At 50.6% G+C, this 24,615-nt stretch overlaps 2 protein-coding genes across 12 annotated transcripts in view; both read right to left on the bottom strand.

The window, feature by feature from the left end:
* Limd2 (LIM domain containing 2) lies at positions 1-2,540 on the bottom strand. Of its 2 annotated transcripts, none has more exons than XM_052196767.1 (5): positions 2,308-2,540; positions 1,299-1,393; positions 1,114-1,158; positions 887-1,026; positions 1-794 (listed from the first exon to the last, which is right to left on the bottom strand). In XM_052196767.1, exons 2-5 carry the CDS (start codon positions 1,338-1,340, stop codon positions 635-637), a joined length of 387 nt encoding a protein of 128 aa, XP_052052727.1. In that variant the 5' UTR covers positions 1,341-1,393; positions 2,308-2,540; the 3' UTR covers positions 1-634. The 2 variants fall into 2 exon arrangements, with proteins under 2 accessions (XP_052052727.1, XP_052052726.1); XM_052196766.1 differs by lacking the exon at positions 2,308-2,540 and adding an exon at positions 1,999-2,113.
* A 2,434-nt stretch (positions 2,541-4,974) lies between these two features.
* Strada (STE20 related adaptor alpha) overlaps positions 4,975-24,615 on the bottom strand; it is a 30,234-nt gene continuing 10,593 nt past the window's right edge. For 9 of the 10 annotated variants that reach the window (XM_052196756.1, XM_052196759.1, XM_052196757.1 and 6 more), the window contains 9 exons: positions 14,870-14,972; positions 14,424-14,545; positions 13,068-13,176; positions 12,866-12,989; positions 9,797-9,968; positions 9,222-9,326; positions 6,398-6,639; positions 6,096-6,138; positions 4,975-5,861 (listed from right to left, as the gene is read on the bottom strand). In XM_052196756.1, the coding sequence (XP_052052716.1) occupies positions 5,709-5,861; positions 6,096-6,138; positions 6,398-6,639; positions 9,222-9,326; positions 9,797-9,968; positions 12,866-12,989; positions 13,068-13,176; positions 14,424-14,545; positions 14,870-14,972 (1,173 nt within the window). In that variant the 3' untranslated portion in view covers positions 4,975-5,708. Of the gene's footprint in view, positions 5,862-6,095; positions 6,139-6,397; positions 6,640-9,221; positions 9,327-9,796; positions 9,969-12,865; positions 12,990-13,067; positions 13,177-14,423; positions 14,546-14,869; positions 14,973-22,053; positions 22,083-24,615 lie in introns of all 10 variants that reach the window. The other variant, XM_052196765.1, reaches the window with a different exon arrangement.

Here is a 24,615-nt window from a genome sequence, read left to right as displayed (position 1 = left end):
TCTGTTTAAACATTTTTAAAACAGGGTTGATCACAACAGTCAGAACAGCACAACAGAGGGGGAGCATAGATAGCTATTGCCAACCCTGTCAGCTGAGGCTCTAACGAGCTTTAGCTTTGTGGTACAAGGGACCCCCAGACCCTGAAGGCTGCAGGCTATCTCGCCTCTTCCCCAGCCCTTCCCCCACCAGCGAGGTGGCATCTATGAGGCCCAGCAGATGGCACTCTCCCTCTTCCAATCTCTGTGGCTCATAACCAGGCTAAGGGGCAGAGGTAGATGGGGAGACAAGGGGGTACACAAGGCCCAGGTGGCAGTGAGGGAGCTTGGGACCCTGAGGAGGGCATGCTGACTCCTTGCTGGAGAAAAGGCACCTAAATGGGGAAGCTGGGCTTGTAGGCCTCCCAGGGAGTCATGGGGGAGGTGAGGTGGGCTAAAGGAAGCAGTATGGAGAAAATTCCAATTCTGGTTCCCAGTGCCAACCTCCTATGGGAAAAATAAGGAATGGTGGAGCAGAGCCTTATGCCTGGAACCTGAGGAAGCCTTTCCCACCCGGCTCCCCCAAGCCCAGGTTAACCTCCTTCCCCCTGCCCAGCTGTAGGCCCTGTGCTGGGAGGGAACGGATGTTAAAGGGGTCTCAGGCTGTCTTGGTGCCTGAGTCCACTTCCTTGTGGGCCCAGAGCTCCTTGTGCTGTTTACGACCAAACCCCTCATCGTAGTTGCCTTTGCTCTTAAACAGCTGCTGAAAGTGAGGTCTGCAGTAAAATTCACCGTGCATTGCAGCGTAACTGCCCAGGCTGTGGAAGGAAGCAGAAACATCTGGGTCAGGGCGGAAAGGCAGCGTAGGGAGGGCGAGAAAGTGGGCAGGCCGGAACAGGGCAGGGCGCACCTGAGTTTGGCGTGGCAGTGTTTGCAACAGAAACAAGAGTTGTGGAAAATGAGCTTGTCTGCCACCAGTCGCTCCATAGGGTACACAGTCTTCTGGCAGGCTGCACAGGTCTCCTTCACCTGAGCCCGCAAGCTAAAGGACTGGGGAGTGGGGGCACAGTACACTTAGCAGGAAGCCGGCTCAGCACCGACCCTCTCCTCCACCCACACCCACCCTCAGGACCTTACCTTCGACCGCTGCACCGTGCTGCTGCCACTGCTGCCTTTGGCTTCCTGGGGAAGAGGAGCCAGTCAGAGGGGTCAGCTCTCTGACCCTGCCCAGATCCCAGGGGCACTCAAGAGGTGGCAGAAGGTGTCAAGCAAACAAGCTGCTCCAGTCCCCTTCACCCCTCCCCACCTGACTGGTCACCTACATGAGAAGGGGTGGTCTGGGCGGCTCCGGCGGCCTGGAACATGGCTCTTCAGAGGTGTTTGGCAGCCCTGGAGGAGACGCCGAGCCAAGAGGGTTCTGCAAGGGGAAGTCAGTCAGTGGGGCCCCATGAGCCCTCCCCCACCCTGCAGGCTGGGGTGTTTTTAGGCAGGGGGTTGGGGGGCTGCGGTTGGGACTTTCCCTAAGTCATTTCCTGTTGCTCTGGGTCTTGCCACTTCCGCCCCTCACCCACCAACAGCCTGCCCGCCCCTCTTTCAGCCCCCAAGGGTTAGGGGGTCCCTGAGTAGAAACATATGTGGGGACAGAACAAAGTTAGCGAGAGTGGCCGGGGACAAGGGCTCCATGGTCTCTGCCTGTGGGAAGCGCAGGCACAGACCCCGCCTGGGGTGAAGGGAGGTCAGTAGAGGTCTGGGCCGGGTACCGCCTGACCCGCGCTCCCCCGCACCGGGCTTAGACCTCCAGCCCCTGGACAGTGCTGGGCCCGACCTCCTGTCCGGCCAGGCTGCGCTGCCTTCCGCGCCCGCTCTTCGGGACCCCAGACCCCGAACCCCCACCCCACCACGGGCCGGCCCTGCGGGACCGACGCGAGCCTCGGGATCCCGGCGAGCGCAACGCGCGAACCGCCAGGCGGCGTCGGCCCCGCAACGCTCCGCGCCCCTCCCCCCGGCCGCCGTGGGTCTCACCGGGCCCGGCCTGCGCCGCGGGGCGGGGGTCGGTCGCTGGGGGACCGCCTCGGGTGCGAGTGGCGCGGGCGCGAGCTGCCGCCGCTGCCAGTGGTCCCCGAGCGGCAGCCGCCGCCTCACCGCGGCGCCGCCCCCGCCGGCCCCCGCCCCGCGCCCGCCCATTGGCTCCGCGCGCCCGGGGCCGCCTCCGGGAGAAGCCGCCGCCGACCCCCCTCTGCGCTTTGTCTTTCCCTGGCTCGCCGTCCCCCCGCCTTTGTCTGCCCCCACACCGCTTTCACAGCCCGCGCTCTCCCGCCTCCCGGAGCCAACCTCCTCTGCCGCTCCTGGAGAAGGGACGACGGAGGGGACCGAATCGCATATCTCGGGAGGAGACGAGTTCAGCCTACGGTCGCCACGCAAGGCTCTCCCGGCGCGGACCTTCAAAAATGGTCTGGGCCTTTGCTGCCTCCGTTTACCCGTTAGCCATTGTGAACGCCGAGTCCATTAGCTCCGCCCCCTTCTTGCGCTCTCAAGACCCAGTAGGCTGAGTGACCCCACAGTAGCCTCAGTGACCCCACTGTGCGGACTCGGGAGGCTGGTCCACTGGCAGCCACGGAGTCCGGCAGAGGAAGGTGGAGGCCAAGGGAGCCGGCGGTGGGCCGATGCCACTGTATGAAGGGGCGTGACGGGTCCGCTACCGAGAACTGCAGCCGTGTGGTTTCCGAAATCACCAACTCCCCCCCCCCCCCTTAAGCTCAGCATCCTAAATGGTTTCTGTGACCAGATTTTGTGGGATTAGTAACCTCTGGCCTTGCCATGGCCCAGGTCAAGCCCTATGTCAAAGGACCCGCTTCCTTGCATCAAGCACACCTTGTTCCACCGCAGGGAGAAGAGCTGTGTAGACTGGAGTTGTCAGAGAGCAAAGCCCACCCCAGCCCACTGTACAGCGGGCAGCAAGCAGCATCTAGGGCACCGACCTCCACTGGAGGCTTTGCCTGAAGCCCAGCTGGAGCCTTTCACGGAGCACACAACCCTCAGCGACATATTTCCACTCCCCTGAAACAGGAATAGAACCGGTGGCTCTAGTGCGGGCCCACGCGTGTCAGGAACAGAACAACTTACCGCCTCCTGCCTGGCAGGGGAACGGGGAGGCAGCAGGCTGTAGCTCCCATCCCCCCGCCCCCCCGCTGTGGTGCTAATGTGCCCACGCTGGGCCTCACTTCTGTCCCTCAGCCCCAGGTCCGCGTTTGCCTGTACCGAGGCTCGGCCGGCCGTGGACTTGGTGATGGGTGGGTGACCCTCCACAGCTAGGGGCGACTCTTCTGGGAAAATCGGCAACACCTATCATCAGATTCTTCAAGAAAACGATGATACTTTGTACCTTTGGTACAAGAAAGGTGAAGCCTTAGCGGCCCCAGGAGGCTGCTCCCGGGCGCTGACTGGCAGTCTGCCCTGCTGGGACCATCTGTGGGCAGAGCTGGAGGGAGCTACCGCAGTCAGCAGCTAACTAGACGGAGGAAGGCAGTGCGGAAGGATCGCTAGCAGCTAACTGTGGGCCCATGCCAGCGTTCTGAGTTTGAGGCCACCCTGAGCTACAAGGCAAGTCCTGGTGCACACGGGCACACACATGGGGAAAAAAAGAAAAAGCGGGGCGGTGGTGGCGCACGCCTGTAATCCCAGCACTCTGGGAGGCAGAGGCAGGTGGATTTCTGAGTTCGAGACCAGCGTGGCCCGCTGGTCACTACAGAGTGAGTTCCAGGACAGCCAGGGCTACACAGAGAAACCCTGTCTCGAAAAAAACAAAACAAAATAAATAAATAAATAAATAAATAAATAAATAAATAAATAAGACAAAAAAAAAGATTTTAAAATTTAAAGTATCTGATGGGGGGGCTGGAGAGATGGCTCAGCGGTTAAGAACACTGCTCTTCCAGAGGTCCTGAGTTCAAATCCCAGTAACCACATGGTGGGTCACAACCATCTGTAATGGGATCTGATACCTTCTGGTGTGTCTGAAGATAGCTACAGTGTATTTATATATAATAAATCCTTTTTAAATATTTAAGTATCTGAGAACAAAGCATATTGGGCAGGGGACAGAAGCACTGGAGCGTCATATGGGTCTTTGTCACATGCCATTTCAGGTCCCCTAGCCCACCTACTGTAGGAAAATTTTTTTTAAGTTTCTTTAAATGTTCAGTAGTTGTTAGACAAGGTCTCTTCAAAGCAGCTGTGTAGCTGAGGCTGCTGCACATGCCTACCCTCGTCTCTACCCCAACTGCTAGGTTTGCAATGTACGACGCACCATGCCCAGTGTACAGGGTACTGAGGAGCTGGTGATCAGATGATGGTGCTTCATGCACACTCGGTGAGAACTCTGCCAACCACGGGGACTCAGCTCAAGTGGAAAACTTCCTCAGAAAGTGCAAAGTTTCCTTAGGGGAGCATTTGATGGTCTGAGAAGCCTCAGAAAAAGGAGTGTAGGACCTCCCTCAGGCTGAAGAGGTGAGGGCCTCACCAAGGGCACTGGCAAGGTGGAAACCACTGAGCTGGGGCTGAGTGGTGGGCGTGCGTAGAAACACGGTTAGAACAGGCCCACTTGCTCCTGGCCTCTGGCTGGAGCCAGGCCCACAGGCTCTTGAGTTATGCTTGCTGGGTATTAGTACCAACCATAAGGGGACAAACACCAGGTTACAAGACAAAGTCTTCCACCCTTTGCTGCCCAGAGGTGGGCTTGGCTAGTTGTCAGCACTGGTACCCTTTCTAGATAATTTTGCCAAGGCAAAATTTAATACTCAAACGCTAGGGAATTAAGAGACCACGGCTGTTTCTTCTAAGACCAGTTTTCTAAGAAACTAGCATGTATGCTTATTAAAGAAATCACTGCCAGACCAGCCGCCCATACTTAGCCCACTCTGGGGAACCAGTGACCTGCAGTGAGCGGGCCTGGCGATCCTAGAAGCCAGCGTACAGGCTCTGCACACATGGAAACACTGGTGCCGTTCCCAACATACTCTGAAAAGTTTAATTTGTTCTGACAATGAAACTAATACAACATAAGGACTCTTTAGCCCTCAGATGAGGCAAGACGCGTGTGTGCGTGTGTGTGTGTGTGTGTGTGTGTGTGTGTGTGTGTGTGTGGCCCTTGGAGGAGGCACCAAGGCAGCAGTGGCAGGAGGAGGAGTGTAATAAACAATGAGCTAAGATGGCTTCAGCTGTCAGGGTCCAAGAGAGGGGGAGGTGAGGATCGCCAGTCCCAGCCTCAACTGCCCTGGTGCTGGGTATACTGGGGAGACCCTGAGGGAAGGGCAGACGGCTTAGGACTCGTCCCCTTTCAGCCCTACAGCGTCCACCCCGCCCGGGAGGAGAGGAAGGAGGGAGCAGGCTAGCTGGGGGCAAGTGCTGGGAAGAGGATGTGAAGGTCCCGGGGTCAAACGTTACTCTGGGCCTTGAGCCTCGGGCCCATGCAGTGCTTCTTCCTTCTAAGGAGGTCCCCTGAGCTCACACAACAGGATGTCAGCTTTCCGGCCTCTCCAAGTCCCTGGTGACTGGGATTCCCTGGGTCTCAAAAGCCACAAAAACAGTGAAGTCCCTTCTAGAATGTCCTTTCAAGTAGCCAGCAGCCAGCTCTGCGGCAGAGTGTCCTTTGAACCCAGTCTGCAGCCAGAGGCAGGTACAGGTCCTCAAGGAGGCTCACCCCACCCCAGCTGGAGGACGCCGGCTGCAGACACTCAGAACTCCCAGTCATCCACCTCCAGGTCTTCCAGGTTTGTGACCAGGCCGAAGATCCCACTGTGGTCCTGAGGCTGGCTGCCCTCGAAGGTGGTGATGGGAGCGACTGGGCGGAGCAACTCGGGCAAAGCCTCCGAAGCACGCCGCTTGATCTGAGGGAGAGAGACGGTCGGATATGGACCCTACAACTGAGGTCCCAGGACACCACAGGAGCTTCTGTTAGCAGGCCATAGCTCCTGCCCTGTGGTGTTCTGGAGCAGAAAAGGAGAGGAAGGAGTGCACCTCAGGGCTTCAGAAGCATGGCCATCCCACTTGTTCAAACAGCAGAGGACAAACACCTGCTGCGCCCAAGGGGTTCAGTGGCTGGAATCAGGGAGCTACCTTACCTGCTTGAAGAAGGAGTGGTTCAGGAGGGTGCTGGCGTTTGGCCTGGAGACACAGGGGAAGAGACCCATATGACCCCTGGGCCCAGCTGCCCAAACCCCGACACGCACCCTCTCCTCTGAGACCCTCTCCTCTCTCACTCAGCTCTCCCAGTAACTAACAGCCAAAGCCACCCTCACTACTTTCCTAACAGGAAGCCGATTCTTCTTGCTGGCTTTCCAGATATCCACTTAAGAGTCACAGCCTCTGGAATCCTGCTGCACTAAGCAGGCTCCCTGACGCCCACCCGATGGCCAGCAGGTACCTGGCGTCAGGGTTGCGCTGGAGGCACTGCTCCACAAAGCTGTGGAAGTGGGGTGAGAAGGTTCGGTGGTAGGGGTGGGAAGGCGAGTCGCCGTTGGAAGGCCGGAGGCCACCCGCGGACAGGCTGTCACTCAGGCCAGGGTTGGCAATGGAGCGGGAGGGACTCATGGTCAGCTCCTCAGCGGGGATGGTGCTGGTGTCCAGCAGGCAGGGCACCGTGCCATTGAGTTTCTCTAGCAGCATCTAGGGAAGAGAGATGGATCTGGGCTGAGAGGCCCAGGAAGGCCAAGAGTCTCCTCACAAATCTCCTCCCTCGAACAAATGGGATCTCTGGCAGAGAAGGCAGATGGTGGATGTGCTGGCTGGGTTTATGTATATTTGACCCAAAGTAGAGTTGTCTGAGAGGAGGGAGCCTCCTGAGAAACTGCCTCCACACGAATGAATGGGCGGCAGGCAGGCCTCTAACTTTCTGAGTTAGTGACTGACGGGGCAGCGCCCAGCCCCTAGGGCTGATAGTCCTGGGTTCTATAGTAAAGCAGGCTGCAGAAGTCCTAGGAGCAGGCCAGTCATTAGACAGCACCCCTCCATGGCTTCTGCTTGAGTTACGCTTCCAGGTTCCTGCCCTGCCTGAGTTTCTGCCGTGCCTTCTCTCGGTGTGCTGTTTCCTGCAACTATAAGCCAAACACATTTTTTCTTCCCCAATTTACTTGTGGTGTGGTCATGGTGTTTCACCACAGTAGTAAATCATGTAAATCTGGCTTTTGCAAAGAACACTGGCCCCTGGCTGGCAGTGAAGGCAGATAGGAGAGAATGGGCTGCCTTCACCAGGGCCGGCCTGAAGGCCCAGCTTCCTGCCTCCCTCTGCAAAGCATTGAACTGCTGCAACTAGAGCGCGCTCTCTAGAGTAGACGCAGAGTGGCGTCAGTCTGTGAGCCCAGCTCCGCTCTGCCGCTCTGTCGGGCGGGTGCAGGTGGGTCCAGGAACCCACACTGGAGCATCTGCAACGCACACAGCCCTGGCCTGACGGGCACGCTGTGCCAGGGCAGGCCCAGCCTGGTGTCTACTTCAAGGTTTTCAGGCTTGGCACAGGCAAAGCAAGGTGCACCTGAAGATGGCTGTTGTCACACGTGACCTTCTGAACCTGCTGCTGGGATCCGAACAGAACTTGGAGCTGCCTCGAGGACTGTGCTTATGTGGAAGCCTCTACCCACATGTGACTATATTTACATTAGCCTCAAAACTCAATCCTCCGTCTCAGTGGCCACATAACAACATAGTGATCAACATAACAAGTGGCTGTGGCCCCCACTGTGGGCAGTGCAGGGCAGACACAAAGTTTTACTGGACAATGTTGCTTCTGGATATGAACCTAATGTTCACATTAGCTAGCTTTACACCAACGAGGCCCACACTAACTAACCATCTCACTCCTTTCTGAGCATGTCCTGTTTCTCAATTTTTTTCCTTATACATTTTTTTATACTAGGCTCCACAACCTAATTATTCTATCAGCTAAGTTAAGCTAAGAACTAGAATTGATAGATTGAAATCACCTTTCAGATAGATAATCTGACATTACCCCTACACTAATATCTTCAGCACTTCTCTATTCACTGGGACATGAACCAAACTCCTTAGGGAACATACCAAGATGCCCTCACCTCCTTCTCCAGCCCGTGAGCCTGTGAGCCTGGGGGGGGGGGGGGAGGCAGTCTGTGAGCCTGGGGGGGCAGTCTGTGAACCTGAGGGGGGGCAGTCTGTGAGCCTGGGGGGGCAGTCTGTGAGCCTGGGGGGGCAGTCTGTGAGCCTGGGGGGGGGCAGTCTGTGAGCCTGGGGGGGCAGTCTGTGAGCCTGGGGGGGCAGTCTGTGAGCCTGGGGGGCAATCTGTGAGCCTGGGGGGGCAGTCTGTGAGCCTGGGGGGGCAGTCTGTGAGCCTGAGGGGGGGCAGTCTGTGAGCCTGGGGGGGCAGTCTGTGAGCCTGGGGGGGCAGTCTGTGAGCCTGGGGGGGCAATCTGTGAGCCTGAGGGGGGGCAGTCTGTGAGCCTGAGGGGGGGCAGTCTGTGAACCTGAGGGGGGCCCTGCTCAGTTTACTTCCTCTCTGCTTGTAGATTTTGCTCCAGGTACCTGAAACCCAGGAAACACTTACCCAAACAATCTCAACTTCATTCCCTGGTATGACAGGGCCTGAATAAGTTTCTCTGGGTTTATCTGTCCAACAAGAGCAGACTACACCCCTGGCCTAAATTTTGGTCAAAAGGCAGGCACATGCAGGAGCATGAGTTTTTACTGAAATTACAGAATGCAGGTTCTTAAAGTGTGTCCTAGAATATGGTAGCACAAAACTCAAAGATGCCTGAGAATCTATATCTACTCATCAAGAAAGGAAGGAAGATTGGGGTTGCTTAGCAGCATGGTAGTGCCTGGCTATAATCACTGACCTTGGACGCTGAGGTCAAGAATTGCCTGATACTGGCCTGAGCTACACGGAGGCTGTTTCTCAAAACAAAGCAGAGCAACGTGGATCGTGTGGTTTACCCAGCGTGCACAGCCGGGGGTGGGGTGGGGTGGGTGGGTGGGTGGGGGGGTGTAGTGCTGTGCTGTGCTGTGTGGCCTCTCTCTGCACTGCTGCCCTACTTGCCCCACCCCTGGGCTGGGCTCCTGACCACAGCATTTATCACAGAGAAGGGAACAAAGAATTGCACAAGCACCCTCCACCAAGGGTGGAAAACGTGAAGAAAAAAGAGTGACTTTCCTTCATGTCAGTGTCCAAATGTGGCAGGCAGGCAGGGAGGGGAGAAGGAAGGGACCCTGGCCTGCAGGCTTACCTGAGTGGCAGGCATATCTTTGAAGGGGACATGGCCATTGGCTAGTTCACACGCTGTGATTCCCACACTGTAGATATCAGACTTGGCATCATAGCCCTGGAGATTCTAAGTCAGAAGAAAAAGCCACAGGTGACTGGCTCCATTTGCAGCCTTGGTCTTTCTTAAATAGGAAGGACCAAAAACAAAGACTGCCATCACATGGTCAGGACCACACGTGGGCCATGCTCGCCACCTAACTGCTGTGCGAGGAGACTGAATGTCTGGCGCTGCGATGAAATACACAGGCACAGGAGATGGCCGCACCTGCTCAGCAGGGGTCTAAAGCACCAGGGATATCCAGAATGTTCCCCACCCACAGCACGGGGCGGTATTTCTGGGGCAAGCACAATAGTGTCAGGGACAGCTGGGGACCTCACACATCTGAAGCAGGCAGCTAACGTGCATGCCGTGTGCTGCGGCACGCCTGGCCTCTTCCTTCTAGAATCCTCTTACCAGACACCGGAGTGGCCCCAACCCAGCATATTCCTGGGCTTCCCTGGGAAATCAAGGGGCTCCGTGCATCCAAGGACACAGACCTGCTGGAGGACTTCCGGGCTGAGCCACGGCAGGACCTTGATGCTATATTTGGGGAAATCATGAACTGCACGCTGGCGCCGCCCGTGACTAATCATGCTAAGGTTGCTGCGTAAACCGGACAGGCAGACCTTTCCGTCCGTGGAGATCAGAATGTGGCTGGCCTTGACGCTCCTGTGGGGAGGGAAAGACAGTGTCACAGGCAAGCCCAGTGCTGCAGAAGTGCAGGCTTCACATAGTAGACATGGCTGACTCTCTCCTATGGGTATATCACATGTATGTAACTGCACCTCATACATACATAAATTTATTTATGAACATTTTAAAACATATCTGAAAATGAAAAAATAACATGGCCCCATTTATGTAGTCAAATTTTTATTTTTACTTATTTATTTTGTGCAGGGTTTTTGAGACAGGGTCTTTTTCTGTAACCCTATTCTGGAAATCCTCTGTAGATCAGGCTAGTCTTGAACTTAGAGATCCACCTGCCTGTGCCTCTGGAGTGCTGGGATTAACTAGCATTTAATTATCATTACATTTTATAACTTACTATGTCCCTAGTGTCAACGCATCCTCTAAAACTGTATCTTTTTTTAAACTTTTTTTTTTTTTTAAGAATTACTCATTTATTTCATGTCTGTAAGCGCACTGTATAGTCACTCTTTTCAGACACACCAGAAGAGGGCATCGGACCCCATTACAGATGGTTGTGAGCCACCATGTGGTTGCTGGGATTTGAACTCAGGACCTCTGGAAAAGCAATCAGTGCTCTTAATCATCAAGCCATCTCTCCAGCCCCTAAATCTGTATCTTCACACCCACACACCCATCAATGCATCTCTCAACCTTCTTCAGAAGGTCTGTACCATGGATGGCAATCAGTGCAGAAACTCACAACTGGTTGTAAGTGTCTGTCAGTGGTCAGCCATAAATGGCACATTTGAGTCACTCTCTTCCATCAAGGCTCAAGGATCACTGCAAGGACCACTGTTAGGAAGACTAAGAATCAGACGGAGGAGGACCTAACCAAAACAGATTTTTCTGGACTCAGCAGGACCACTACACCCATGAACTCACAGAAACTGTGGCTGCCTGCAGAAGAAACCCAAGCCAGTCAGTATTGTAGTATGGAAGGGAGGGGCTCAAGAGCCTCCAGCCCTAAGTGACAGGCTGACCGGTGCTGGGGGAGAGAGAACCAATTTTAGTCAACAGTGTGGCCCCTGCAGTGGTGACCAGATCCAGTGGCAGGCCCCAGCTAACCTGCGACTCAGGTAATCTAGGCTGGCCCCAACTCTTTTCTTCCTTTTTTTTTTTTTAAATTTATTTATTTTATGTATATGAGTACACTGTAGCTGTCTTCAGACACACCAGAAGAGGGCGTCAGACCCCACTATAGATGGTTGTGAGCCACCATGTGGTTGCTGGGAACTGAACTCAGGACCTGCAAGAACAATCAGTGTTCTTAACTGCCAAGTCATCTCTCCAGCCCCCTAGGACCAACTCTTAATGCTTTGACTTCTGCCTCTCTTACCATGCACTACCATGCCAGGTAGACTAATGGTTTCTGTTTGTTTGATTTTGAAATTAGGGTCTCTTTATGTAGCCCTTGCATGGCCTAAAACTCACTATGTCGACTAGGCTAGCATTGATCTCTTGAACTCAGATCTGCCATGCCTGCTCCAGCCTGGCTCCTACTACTTTTAATCTGCACCTTTGTTCTTGGGTATTCTTGGCAAGTGCGAGATTACCTGATCATCTTATGTTAATCGACTCCCCTCCCCCCTTGGTGCTGAGCAAGACTCTTCTTCACTGTATACATCCTGTATACATCCAATGCTTGCTTCTTATTGGCATCTCTAATCCAGGAATCTAAACTCACATTTACCCATTCTCCAGGAAGAGATATTCAAGATACTTCCAACTAAGTGCAAATGTCACAGATGTCAGCAGACCTGATGATGAGCCTGGGTCCCTCAGCCTCCTAACCACCTCCAGGATGTGTACAGTGTGGCATCTTATCTTCATCTGAGATCTCCGACGATGGCTGAGTGTCTGCCATGACTCCTGGGCCTGCTGCGGTGACTTCCCATCCTGCATTCTGCTGTCCTTTCCTTATGGAGTTTTTTTTTTTTTTTTTTTTTTAATTTTTGGGGTTTGTTTTTTTTGAGACAGGGTTTCTCTGTATAGCCCTGGCTTTCCTGGAACTTACTCTGTAGACCAGGCTGGCCTAGAACCCAGAAATCCACCTGCCTCTGCCTCCCAAGTGCTGGGATTACAGGCGTGCGCCACCACCGCCCAGCTTCCTTTCCTTATTTTGATGATCTTGTTGCTCATGTGTGTTCAGACACTCTGGGACACATTATTTATAGTGTCATTTATGAAATAAAATTTTTTTTGTTTTGTTTTTTGGATTTGGTTTTTTCGAGACAGGGTTTCTTTGTATAGCCCTGGCTGTCCTGGAACTCACTCTGTAGACCAGGCTGGCCACGAACTCAGAAATCTGCCTGCCTCTGCCTCCCAGAGTGCTGGGATTATAGGCGTGCGCCACCACCGCCCGGCTTGAAATAAAAATCTTTAAACCTGATTTAATCAAATTTATCATTTTCTTGCTCCATGTTTCTTAAGTGACTAGAAGTTACTGTGTGTCTCGGGCCCGGAAGCTCTCCCTCATAGTGACTTCTCCTGAAGTCTGCAGCTTGGGTTTGCAATGGGCTCAGTGGGTCACCTGCTGCCAAGCCTGACCACCTCAGTTTGATCCTTGGAACCTACAAGGTGGAAAGAAGCTCCAGGTCCATGATCTTTCCCACTAGGAGTTAGTTTTCCTGACACAAACTAATGAGCAAACTGGCTTTGCCCTCGCCATGGGCCTGCTCTGAAATACACAGGGTAAGGCAGGGTCAGGGGTGAGGGCAGCGGTCCGCAGCAGATGTTCCTCTCCCACAATAAAGGTCCTAAGACTTCAGCACTGACTAGCTAATGACTGTCCCCCAAGTGGTGAGCCCAGAATCTAGACCCTTGATTACGAACTCTAGCTTGACTAGTAAAGGGTTAAGTGGCTTGGAACACACCTGTGCACATAGCCCATGTGGTGGATGTAGTCTAAGGCCTTTAGCACCCCCTGCAGGATGTATGCAATCGCCAGTTCATTCATGCCATCCATGAAGTGTGTGCCAATGAGATCCTTTGCAGAGCCTGAAAGGGACGTCAGTAATAACAGGAGAAAGCAACAGCACAGAACCCACCGACAGCCCCGGACGCTGTCGCACTCACCATACGCCATGAAGGACGTGACGACCCACAGCTCATTGTCTGCGATGAAGGTGGCTCGGTACGGCACTATGTTGGGATGGCTGAAGAGTTTAGAGACATGCAGCTCCCCCTGAAAGCGATTACAGAGCTGAGGTCGCAGTCAAGCATGTGCCCAGCTCAACCATGGCAGTCGGGTGATAGTGTAGGGACCTAGTACCTTCCGATGCTCTCCTCGGAAAATGTTCTCCTTCCAGGGCAGGAAGGCCCACCATGCACTTGAGGAAGGCCACCTTAGTTGCCCACTTAGGCCTCTTGGTGGCCCTGCCAGCCACCGACAGACACCCAAGAGTCTTCAAAAACAACCCCTCACCATACAGGGGCACTGCTGTCAACAGTGAAAGTTAACCACCTCAGAGATGACAGAAATAAAACAGTGGCTAAAGTCATGGGGGTGAGCCTCTTAATTAAATCCCGAAGGCCAAGGTATAGTCCTAAGTTAAGAGTATGCTCCCAGCTTGGGCACTGAGGCAGGAGGACTGTAAGCTTGAGGTTAGGCTCCGTAACAGAGCAAGATGCTATCTAAAAATGAACAAAAATATTTTCCCACTATACATCAAAGTGTAAGAGTTGACAAAAACTAATGGACAAGTGACAACTATGGAATACAAAGAGACATTCCCAGCACCTTGACTGGGGACGCCTTCCCCGGAAGCAGGTATATGAAACATTAAAAAATAAAGTCAGGGGCTGGAGAGATGACTCAGCAGTAAAAAGCACTGACTGCTCTTCCAGAGGTCCTGAGTTCAGTTCCCAGCACCCTACATGCACACACACAAATTTTATGTATATGACTGCATTGCAGCTGTTTTCAGGCACACCAGAAGAGGGCATCTGATCCATTACAGATGGTTGTGAGCCACCATGTGGTTGTTGGATGCTACTCATACTGGTATCATAGGACCACAAGGAATCTCACCCCCCACTCAGTTCTTACACCAGTTTAAAAAGACGGAGGCTCCTTGCTTGTCAAACCAAAAGGCACCTGCAGCAAACAGGATGCTAAGGGCCAGAAATGGTCACTGGTGGCAGAGCAGGTGGCTCTGCTGTGACCCAGACTTCCTGGGACTGATCCTGTCTCTGCTGCTCTCTGCTGTGCTGTGGGCAGGCTTGCTACTTAGCCTCTGAATAATGCAGAACAAACCGAACAGAAGTGTTTAAAGAGAGACAGCTGGGCTGAGCAGCACCACAGCCCAATCAACTGACCATCGATGCCTCCTGACTTCTCTCGTGGTCTACGTTAGTCTCCTGCAGAAACCCCTAGAGGAATGACCATGTGGCCAGGAACCTCTCCCCAAGGCCACACCCACACTTCATTACCTGTAAGAATGTCACCATCTCATTGGAACAAGCTTCTAGGTTGATTCTTCGTACTGTCACATACTCTCCGGTTGGTTTGTACCTGGCTAAATTCACTGTCATCAAGTCCTCAAACCCTTTGCCTGAGAGAAAAGAGGAATGAATGACTTACACAAAACCAAAACCAGCCACAAAGACCTGTCTACTCTAAAGAAAAAGAAACTCCATTTCAGCAGAAAAGTCAAGTTACAAAGTTCGCTGCTGGCACTTTCATATTTCATAGTTGACATTTCTTGGTTTGTCCATCAGTCCTCCTCGGCCAATCACTGTAGCAGGCTATGGCCTCCTGAAAATGACTTCTTCCCATACTCGGCACAAGAAACCCACAGAAACCCACGGTCACCACGAGCCCTCCCAGAGAGCTGAGGGCACCGCAGTGGGAGTGCAAGCTTGTCCCTGGGAGTTACCTATGACGGTGAGCAGCTCGTAAGACCCGCCCTCTGGCAGGAAGCTGCTCATGACCTCTGGCTTGGAGAAGGATGCTATGGATTCTGAGCTCGCCTCATTGGCCTAAAGAAAAAGAAAAAGAGGTTAACTGAGAGAACGGAAGGGGAGTGGGGCAGAGGCAGTCACAGACACACAAGGAGCCTCGCCTCCACCACACACAGCAACCCTGACGGTGCCAAGAGACGCCACTGGCTCCACCAGAAGAGGAAGGCAGCAGAAGGGTGTTCAGTCAGCACTCCTGGCAGAACAAGAGCTGTGAGAGCTATAGGCAAGGACAACGACCCCTGTCAACTGCTGGTTGGCTGGTCCTCTCCGGTGACTGACTGCTAACGTCTACCAAGTTCTTGGCTGGGGAAGGATGTGTGGAGAAAGACACATGGAGGCCGACGGGTAGAGAAATACAGGGTTCGATGTCCTCGGCTTCAATAGGGTCCAATTTAAAAGCTCAATTGCACGATTCTAAAAGGTCAGACCTGCCATCTTGCTCTAGAGCAGTTCTCAACCTGTGGGTCGTGACCCTTTTGAGGGTCAACCGACCCTTTTTACAGGGGTTGCATATCAGATATTTACATTATGATTTATAACAATAGCAAAATTAGTTATGAAGTAGCAACGACATAACTTTATGGTTGGGAGTCACAATGTGAAGAACTGTATTATCGGGTCTCAGCCTTAGGAAGGTAAAGAACCACATATCTAGAAGAACTTTGCTGGTGGAACCCCATTCCTTTAGTAAACCAAGAGCCCAGGATAGTCATCCTGAAGTTCCCAAAGTAACTGCCTCCCTGAGCTACAGACCCAGAGAGCCTGCAGGCTCAGCCACCTGGGTCTCTGCAGGCTCAGAGTGGGGATGAAACTGGATGCCATTTGGGATGTGGACCGGCAGCGTTCCTTTCGCAGGCTTGCTTTTCCTTTTGGGCCAGATGCATTCCTACGACTTGGGAAGAGGATTTCTATCTTCAAACCCTCTTCCTTCAGGTGTGTCTAACTGCAATGGAGAAATCTGAGGCCAGCTCCCCGTGCTGTATACCACAGTTCTAAGCCTGGCTTCAGCCAGGAGTGCTGGTGCCCACCTGTAATCCTAGCACTCAAGAGAAGGAGGCAGAAGGATCAGGAGTTCCAAGCCAGCTTCAGCTACAGGAGACCATGCCTCAAAAAACCAAGCAAAATAAAACAAACTTGGCCTTGATTCAACTGAATCAAGAAAGAAGAAAGTGCAAACACACAAAGGCCAGCATTGCCTGTAAAAGCTGAGACTCTTCTAACAAGGTGGTACTTGAATTATCATCAAGGCTGTGACTCTGCAGAGAATCCCCCAAAACCACTGTGTTCAGCACCATTTAAATACCAGATACTCTTCAGGGCCTACTTACACTGGATCTGATCCTCCTTCCCCACACAAGATGAAGAAATAGAACAGATACATCCTTTTTGAGACAAGGTCTTTGTAGACTAGGCTGGCCTTGAGCTTACAGATCTGCCTGCCTTTGAACTGAGTGCTGCGGCAGGACATGCACCATTGTGAGTAGCCCTGGCTCCTGGAACTCACTAAGTGTCCCAGGCTTGCTTGGAATACATGACAATCTTCCTGCCTCTGCTTCTACTGCTGAGATTTCACGAGTACTCCATCACACTAGCTCTATCATTCAATAACAAAACCAAGGCCCAGGAAGCAAACAATTTGCTAAGAAAGTAGAGGATGGCTATGTGACACAGATAAGAACTGGCCCCAGCCAGGGAAAGTGGCCTGCTGATTGATGTTTTGAGTCTACCTGGTTTACAACAATTAATAATTCCTATCTCCATAAAAAAGTAAAATGGACCTTCCTCTCTCATCACTTAAGAGTGAACTAAAAGCTTCATCTTGGCAACTAGGCAGACATCTTGATCCCAGCACTGAGGAGGCAGGAAGATCTGAGTTCCAGGCCAGCCTGATTTACATATTGAGTTCCAGGATAGCCAGAGCTACATAGCAACGCCCTGTTTCAAAACAAAGAGAGACACTAAGAGGACTCTAGTTGAGCAAAATGGATACCAATTAAAGCCCGTTTCTAATTTAAACCATCGGTTATATTCCGAGACTTGGCCATAATATTATATCTAGGCATAGCTTGCTGACTTTCACTGTTATACACTATTCCTTTGAGGAATACATCTCAAATTATCCCCCAACCCTGATGGCACTGGGTTCTTCTCCAGCTATGCTGGGAAGAGCTGCACTGCTTACTGTAAACATGTTTGGCTATGTCTCCTGATTTGTAAAGCTGGCAACTAGTAGAAAGAATCACCAGGTCCCAGACCACACGAGCAGCCAGCTTTCTGAGACAGCGACATTGCTTTCCAGAACACCATTCACATCACACTCTGATTGCCTGCCTACAAGGCTCTGTGTGTGTTTCATTTTTACTGTGTAGTGTGCATATGTAGATGTGCAGGCGGATTGCTGTGGAGGACAGAGAGTGTCTATGCAGAGTCAGTTCTCTCCCGCCTTTAACCAGCCCACCTGAATATTCCTGCTCTCAGATCTCCCCGTTCAGTCTCTTTCCCCACACAAATCATGTCTTCAACCTTAGTGAACCTGTCACTCACCTCATCTAGAAAACTCCCCCTCCCCTTAGGATTTATTTTTGTGTCCTGGTTAGTTTTCTGTCCATCTTGACACAAGCTCGAGTCATGGGAAGAGTGGTTCCCAGGCGAGACAAACGGCTCTGTCAGGAAGACTGTGGCAAGTCTAGGGCACTTCTGATTAACGACTGCCACAGGAGTACCAAGCCCAGGCACTGAGCAAGCCAGTAAGCACTGCTCTCAGTTCTTGCGTCCGTCCCGGGTCCTGGCTGACTTCCCTCAGTGAGACTGTAAGCGGCAAGCTGAAATAAGCACCACGTTTTCTCCCCACATTGCTTCTGGCCATGGTGTTTATCATAGCAATAGAAAGCAAATTAAGACAGTGTGTCTGGGTGTTCTGTCTGCACATATCAACGGCACTGAGTGTGCACAGGGTCTGTAAGGACCAGCACAGGGAGCCATATTCCCAGGAACTGAAGTTTTGAGTCACCACATAGGTGCTGGAAATTGACCCTGGGCCCTCCATAAGCAGCAAGCACCTTTAACTTGTGAGCAATCTCTCTGGGTCCTTCAACCGGAGCACTCATACTTGAACACAACTTTTGTCCCCATTGATTCTTGTTGTTTTTGTTTGTTTTTGTTTTGTTTTGAGACAGAGTCATAGAGCCAAGGCTGGCCTCAAACTCACTAGTTAGCTGAGGCTGCCCCCTTTGGTTATAAAACACACACACTGACACATACATAGACACACACATTTTCTCATCATGGTCTTCTCACGTAGGTCTCAGTGTAACTTCTCCAGCTATATGACCCCACCATTTGTCCTAGCACTTTATTATGCTACTTTGCTTTACCTTCTTCACACAAATGCTGAGCACTCTCTTTCCTGTCAAACCCACTGCAAGGGCCCTTGTCTGCTGTGGTCCCCGCTGTATTATCTGTAGTAATAGAACAATCCTGGACAAACCTAAAGCATCTGTAAATTAAAGCAAAGTAGGAACTTGGGGTGTGGTCTGCCTACAGTCCTCCTGGAGAACCCGAGGAGGGTGAGTGCGACCCCTCTGGAAGAGTGCTCCAAGCAGTGGGGATCCTGGTCCAGAAACACCTTCCCAGGGCCTGATACCTTCCAGCGAGAAAGCATTACTTTACTTTTGTTCTTTTGTTTGTTTTGAAATCCAGTAACACTATACAGCCTCGTGTTTAAAGTTTTCTCTGGATTTCCAAACTTCTTAAACTTCCTCTAGTTTGAAAAACAAAACAAACAAACAAACAAAAAACAGATAAAGAAGAACAATTGAGTCCTCAGAGTAAAATATTTACTATATGTGCTTTTCCTTTACCACCTGTCTCCCACTTCCCGGCAGGGAGCCATTGAGATGCTACCCGCTGGCCTCCAACTACAGCATTTCTTGTAGAGCACAGGCAGGGGAGGCTCAGTGACTTTCTTAGGAACTTTGCCAAAACCTTCCAGTCTAGTTGTACAGAAAACGACTGGAAAGCGTAACCTCTAGCAACCAGTTTTTTTGGAACTGGAAAATGTGGGAGTGCAGATGGCTAGCCTAGAGGCCTCTGCAGACTCTACCGGCTGCCAGCCTTCTCCTCACACGCACATTCCCCAAACCTCCCCACCCCCACCCCACTAGTCTACAGTCAGAGCCAGGGAAAGGTTTTGTAAACAGCCTGGAAATATTTTAATGTTTTTTGGGCAATTTAAGATTAGTCATATCTAGCCAGGTGGTGGTGGCGCACGCCTTTAATCCCACTTGATTAAAGAACTTGGGAGGCAGAGGCAGGCGGATTTCTGAGTTCCAGGCCAGCCTGATCTACAGAGTGAGTTCCAGGACAGCCAGGGCTACACAGAGAAACCCTGTCTCGAAAAAAACCAAAAGAGTAGTCATATCTGTAGATGCTAATGACACTTTCCCTTTAGATTACCTGCACAGGTTCATTTCTAAACAGGGACTTGAACTAAATTGTGCATCTGAACTGGTTACCATAGATGGATTTAAAATGCAGAAGGAGTTCTGAATTGTCTTGTCTTCTACTGACAAAAGAGATGGGGTGTCTGTTAACTTGACCCAGCTAGAGTTATCTGGAGGAGCCTCAACTGAGGAAACGCCTCCATTAGATTGCTTGTAGACAGGTCTGTAGAGCGTTTTCCTGATTAGTGAGTGATGTGGGAGCCCAGCCCACTGTGGGCAGCCCTACCCCTGGGTCATGAAGACAGGAGGCCTGAGGAAGCAGAGAGGCAGCATTCATTCATCGGTCAGTTCCTGCCTTGACTCCCTCAAAGGACAGGTAAGCTAAATAAGCCCTTCCTTCCCCAAGTTGCTTTCAGTCATGGTGTTTACCACAGCAATAGAAAGCAAACTAAGAAAGTGCTATCAAGGTCATAGGGACAGCTGTGACAGACATAACCATGTTTTGGTAGGAGATTGTGGAGGTCTTTGGAGTCTAGGCTGGAAATGCTGTCAAGTGTTGTGGGAACTTGGAAGATAATGCTGACAGCGGAGCAGATGATGGAGGTCTGGCTTGTGAAGTCTCAGGAAGAAGCAGAGACTTCTGGGGCTGTTCGTGTGATATTTTAAACTAACAATTTTTGGTATTGTCGGCTAGGACTGAAGAATCAGCTGTGATTAATTAAGCCCAGAGTCATTGAATTAAACCCTGTGCTTTACCAGAACAGGGTTAGGTCATTAAAATCATCCAGATTTTTAAAGTCAATATTCAGAGCAAAGGGATGAATTTTTAGCTCATTCTCCTTAAACACAGCACAGCATAGTTACACCAGTGTAATATGGAATTTCAAATTGTTCAAGAAAAGACTAATTCTCTTCATTTCTTCTTTAGGTCTCTGAAACATTAAAAGCATTTTACTTTTTTGAAACATTTTAAAAACATTTTTTAAAAAGCCATTGATACTTAGAAATGACCATAAAACAGTAGCACTGTTTAAAATAAAATCCAAAAAAAAGCATACAAAGACAATATAATATTTATGAAACACTACCAAATGAACGCATTCAACTGGCCACAGATTTCACCAAGGACATTTTTTGCTAGAGCATCAGTAGCTAAGAGCACATGAAAATTATGTAATTAGCATTTTCTTTCTTTCGTTTTCTTTTCTTTCTTTCTTTTTTTTTTTCCTGAATGAAAACACATGGGTCTGACAGACAGGTGCTCCTTCCTGACAGTGTAAGCTCAGGCACAACTAATGTGAGCCCCGTCATCCCTGACTCAGCCTGAGCTGCCCACGGAAAGCAGTCTGCCGTGTTCTTACCTCATGCCTCCCAGTTCCCATCCTCCGTCCCTACCTCTCAGGGTCTCAGTGTTTAACAACACTGGTAATCCTCCTGCCTCTAAGTGCTCGATCTCCCCCCCCCCCCCCAATGACTCATGTTCTCCAAAATAGCTGTGCACACATGGTATTATTTACTTGGGAAAATAAAGCACAAGGGGAGGGAAGACAGTAAGAATCCTGCACCTTCTGCCAGTTAAAAAAAAAAAAATCCCTGTTTTGTCTGGGTTTAGGGGGAGGGAGAAAGGTTGAGTTTAACATTTTTTGGGGGTGCGGGGTTTGAGACAGGGTTTCTCTGTGTAGCCCTGGGTGTCCTGGAACTCACTCTGTAGTCCAGGCTGACCTTGAACTCAGAAATCCTCCTGCCTCTGCCTCCCAAGTGCTGGGATTAAAGGTGTGCGCCACCACCTTTAATTTTAACATTTTTTGGTTTTGCAATTGTGTGTGTACATGAGCAGGAATGTGTGTGTGGAGGCCAGAGGATAACTCTGTGGGATCAGTTCTCTCCTTCCACCTTTAAATGGGCCCAGGGATCACTCAGGCCGGCTCCTCACTGGTGTCCAGCTGAGCCATCTTATAGGTTTGTCGTTTTAAGGCAGGCTTGCCATGTAGCTCCGGCTGGATTTGAACCTGCCTCAGCCTCACAAGTGATGGGACTGTAGCCATGTGCCGTCAGGGCTGGCTGTGACTGGCTGCTGTCTTCTGTCCTGTCTGCAGGGTGGCTCTCAGGGCCTTGTGCATGTGTGCCGTGAACTAGCTCCTGAGCAACATCTCACCCTCAGTTATGAGAGGCAGGTGACGGGCGGGGGAGGTGTACCTAGCCTCTGGTGTAGTTCTGAATTTTGGTTTTGTTTTTACAGTAGGAGTCCTGAGGTCTGGCCTAAGGAGCCAGAGAGAGATCTGTGTTTTCTGCAGGGACGGAAACTTGCTGCTGATAGTCTACCGAGAGGAAGTACCAGTGAGACTGAAATTTCAAACTGATTAACTTAAAATGCAAGGCAGGGGTGGGGGAGGAGGAGGGGGAGGGCGAAGGAGACTTCAGCCCCCGATGAGACTTTTCTGCTCTTTAAAATACACAACACGCTCTTTCCAAGGTGAAACCTGAAGCATCACAGGTGAAATAAGAAAAGAAATGAACACTGTGCTTCAGCTGAAGCCGAGAACAGGAGCAGAGCAGAGCCAGCGAGCACAGGCCAGGGAGCACGGGCCAGCGAGCACAGGCCAGGGAGCACAAGCACCTCCATGCAGCAGCCACAGCCAGCCCAGAAAGCCACTTACTTTTCTCCGAGTGTCACCCGGAGGCTGCTCTGGGGTAGAGAAATCGATTGTTGGCATTTTGTTGTTAGCAGAAGACAAACCCACACTCAGAACAGTAATGATCACACTCAGGACTACAGTTAATAATAGAAACCACATATGTCATTACAATACTACACACACACAGAGACCCGCAGTGAGACTGCCCCAGCCTCACGGACTTGCACATGAATGTCAGCCTATTCCACAGTGTAGCCTTGAGCACGTACTTACATCAGCACAGCACAGGCTTTTGAGCTGCTCCCTGGCCTCCCCTCCCCGTTCTTTAGCACCTTGCTCGGGTGGACAACTACTCTACCATGCCCCCCAGTTGTGTTTATCCTGAAACTTTCTTTTAAAAATGTCAGCACTTGTGTGTGTGGAGACAAAGACAGCTCGAGGGAGGGTGCTTCCCTTCCATGTGGGACCGGGCTTGGCAGCTAGTGCCCTCACCCACTGAGTCTCTTATTGGTCTTTGTTCCTTTTTTGGAGACAATACCTTGGCCTGGAACTTGTGGCAATCCTCCTGCTGCAGCCTCTCTAGAGTACTGAGACTACAGTCATGATGCACTGTACTTCACTGTGTCGGGCTCCAAAATTTTATTTCAAAGTCACAGGGATACTGAGTCACTTTTATGTTTTTTTAGATTTATTTAATTTGTGTGTATGAGTGCATACCAGAAGATCCCATTACAAATGGTTGTGAGCCACCATGTGGTGCTGGGAATTGAACTCAGGACCTCTGGAAGAGCAGTCAGTGCTTTTAACCCCTGACCCATCTCTCTGGCCCTGTGAGCCACTTCTGAGCAGTGTAGAGATTAGACTGCTTTTCGAGGAGTGTGTCTGTGTGTTGGGGGCGGGGCTTGGTTTAAAGAATACACATTTCAGCAAAGCCGTACATGTCATCTAAAGGACTGATTCCCAGCTTAATTCTCAGTCAGAGGCAATGGATTCTGAATCCAAGTACAGCAGTGGCTTCAGGCAATAGCTGCTGGGATAGAAAGCTGACAAATCACAGGACAGCTAAGTAACCTCCTGCTCACAAATCTCTGGGTCCCTTGATTTTTTTTCCATCTTCAAAAGTAACAGAAATAAGCCCATTAACATGGCTGGAGATACAGTATATATAGTGGGAGTAGCCGGCCTGGTACATGCCAGGCCCTGGGTTTCATCAACCCACCCAGGAAACTATTATTAAAGATCTTCCACCAAAAAGTACAAGGCTAGTTAGATATTTTCAAAGGTCTTAAATCATACAATTCTAAGTACCTTAAACTATAGCAAAACGGAGAGGAAAATTTAGTCACCGAGGAAAATGCCTTTCATTCGATACATAGCTACAGAAGATTAAAGGAGTGTCATTCAGCCTTGGGTTTTCAAAGGAATAGTAGACAGCAATGTTCTTGGATACAAACAAGCAATTGCTTACAGCAGTTAGTCAGAGAGGAGAAGCCTCGTGAGAGGTTACATGAAATACACCTCAATTTTCTTGACAGAAGGCAATTTCGAAGATGTGCAAGCCTAGGTAATCCTGGCTACACTAAGCTAGACCACTTGCAGAACAAGCTCTTTACTGCCTCAGGTCAGAGACTAGGATGCTGTCACAGAAGCCGGTGGCCAGGCATGGTGGCATGTTCCTTTAATGCCAGCACTCAGGACGGAGAGGGAGAAGGATCTGAGTTTGAAGGCAGTTAAGACTATATAGTAAGACCCTATTTCAAACAAACAAGAAAACTAAACCAAACAAAAACCCAGGTATCCAGAGACTCCACAGTCAGAAACCGAATGAAAGAATCCATTCATTTCAGACATATATTCTGCAATATTTGTGACTAATTCATTATAAGTTGAATTTCTAAAACAATTTCCATAGACAATTCTTAGTGTGTGTGGGCACATGTGCCATGGTTCATGCACACAGGTCAGAGGGCAGCTCTGTGGAACTGGTTCTCTTCCCACCTTTATATGGGTTGCAGACATGGAACCCAGAGCACACACATGTTCATCAGCCACAGTCTTTAATGCATTCGATCCCATTAGTGATGGGAAGAAGAGACTAGTAACAGAACTTATTTTTTTTGTTCCTTTAGTTTATACTGTAATAATTTTTGTTGGTTATAATCAAAAAGATCCTTTTTTTTTTTTGGTGAGCTCTTACCTAAAATATAACATTCTTAAGTCCATAAAACCACTACTCTAGGGCTGGAGAGATGGCCCAGCAGTTAAAAGCATTGTCTGCTCTTCCAAAAGTCCTGAGTTCAAATCCCAGCAACCATGTGGTGGCTCACAACCATCTGTAATGAGATCTGATGCCCTCTTCTGGTGTGTCTGAAGACAGCTACAGTGTACTTACATATAATAAAATAAATCTTTATAAAAAAACAAACACTACTCTAAAATTTCTTTGAGATTATTTAAGGAAAATAAGTTAATAGTACCATCTAGTACTTAACACATTTGAGTTTTCAGTTCCTTTGCTATTTGTGGATGCTATGGACTCCTGATCCCTCACCTATGAGATTCCTAGAATATCCTTAGAGCTGA

The sequence above is a fragment of the Apodemus sylvaticus genome, chromosome 10 (genome assembly GCF_947179515.1).
Source record: "Apodemus sylvaticus chromosome 10, mApoSyl1.1, whole genome shotgun sequence".
Classification (NCBI taxonomy): domain Eukaryota; kingdom Metazoa; phylum Chordata; class Mammalia; order Rodentia; family Muridae; genus Apodemus; species Apodemus sylvaticus.
This window is presented reverse-complemented; position numbering and strand designations above follow the sequence as displayed.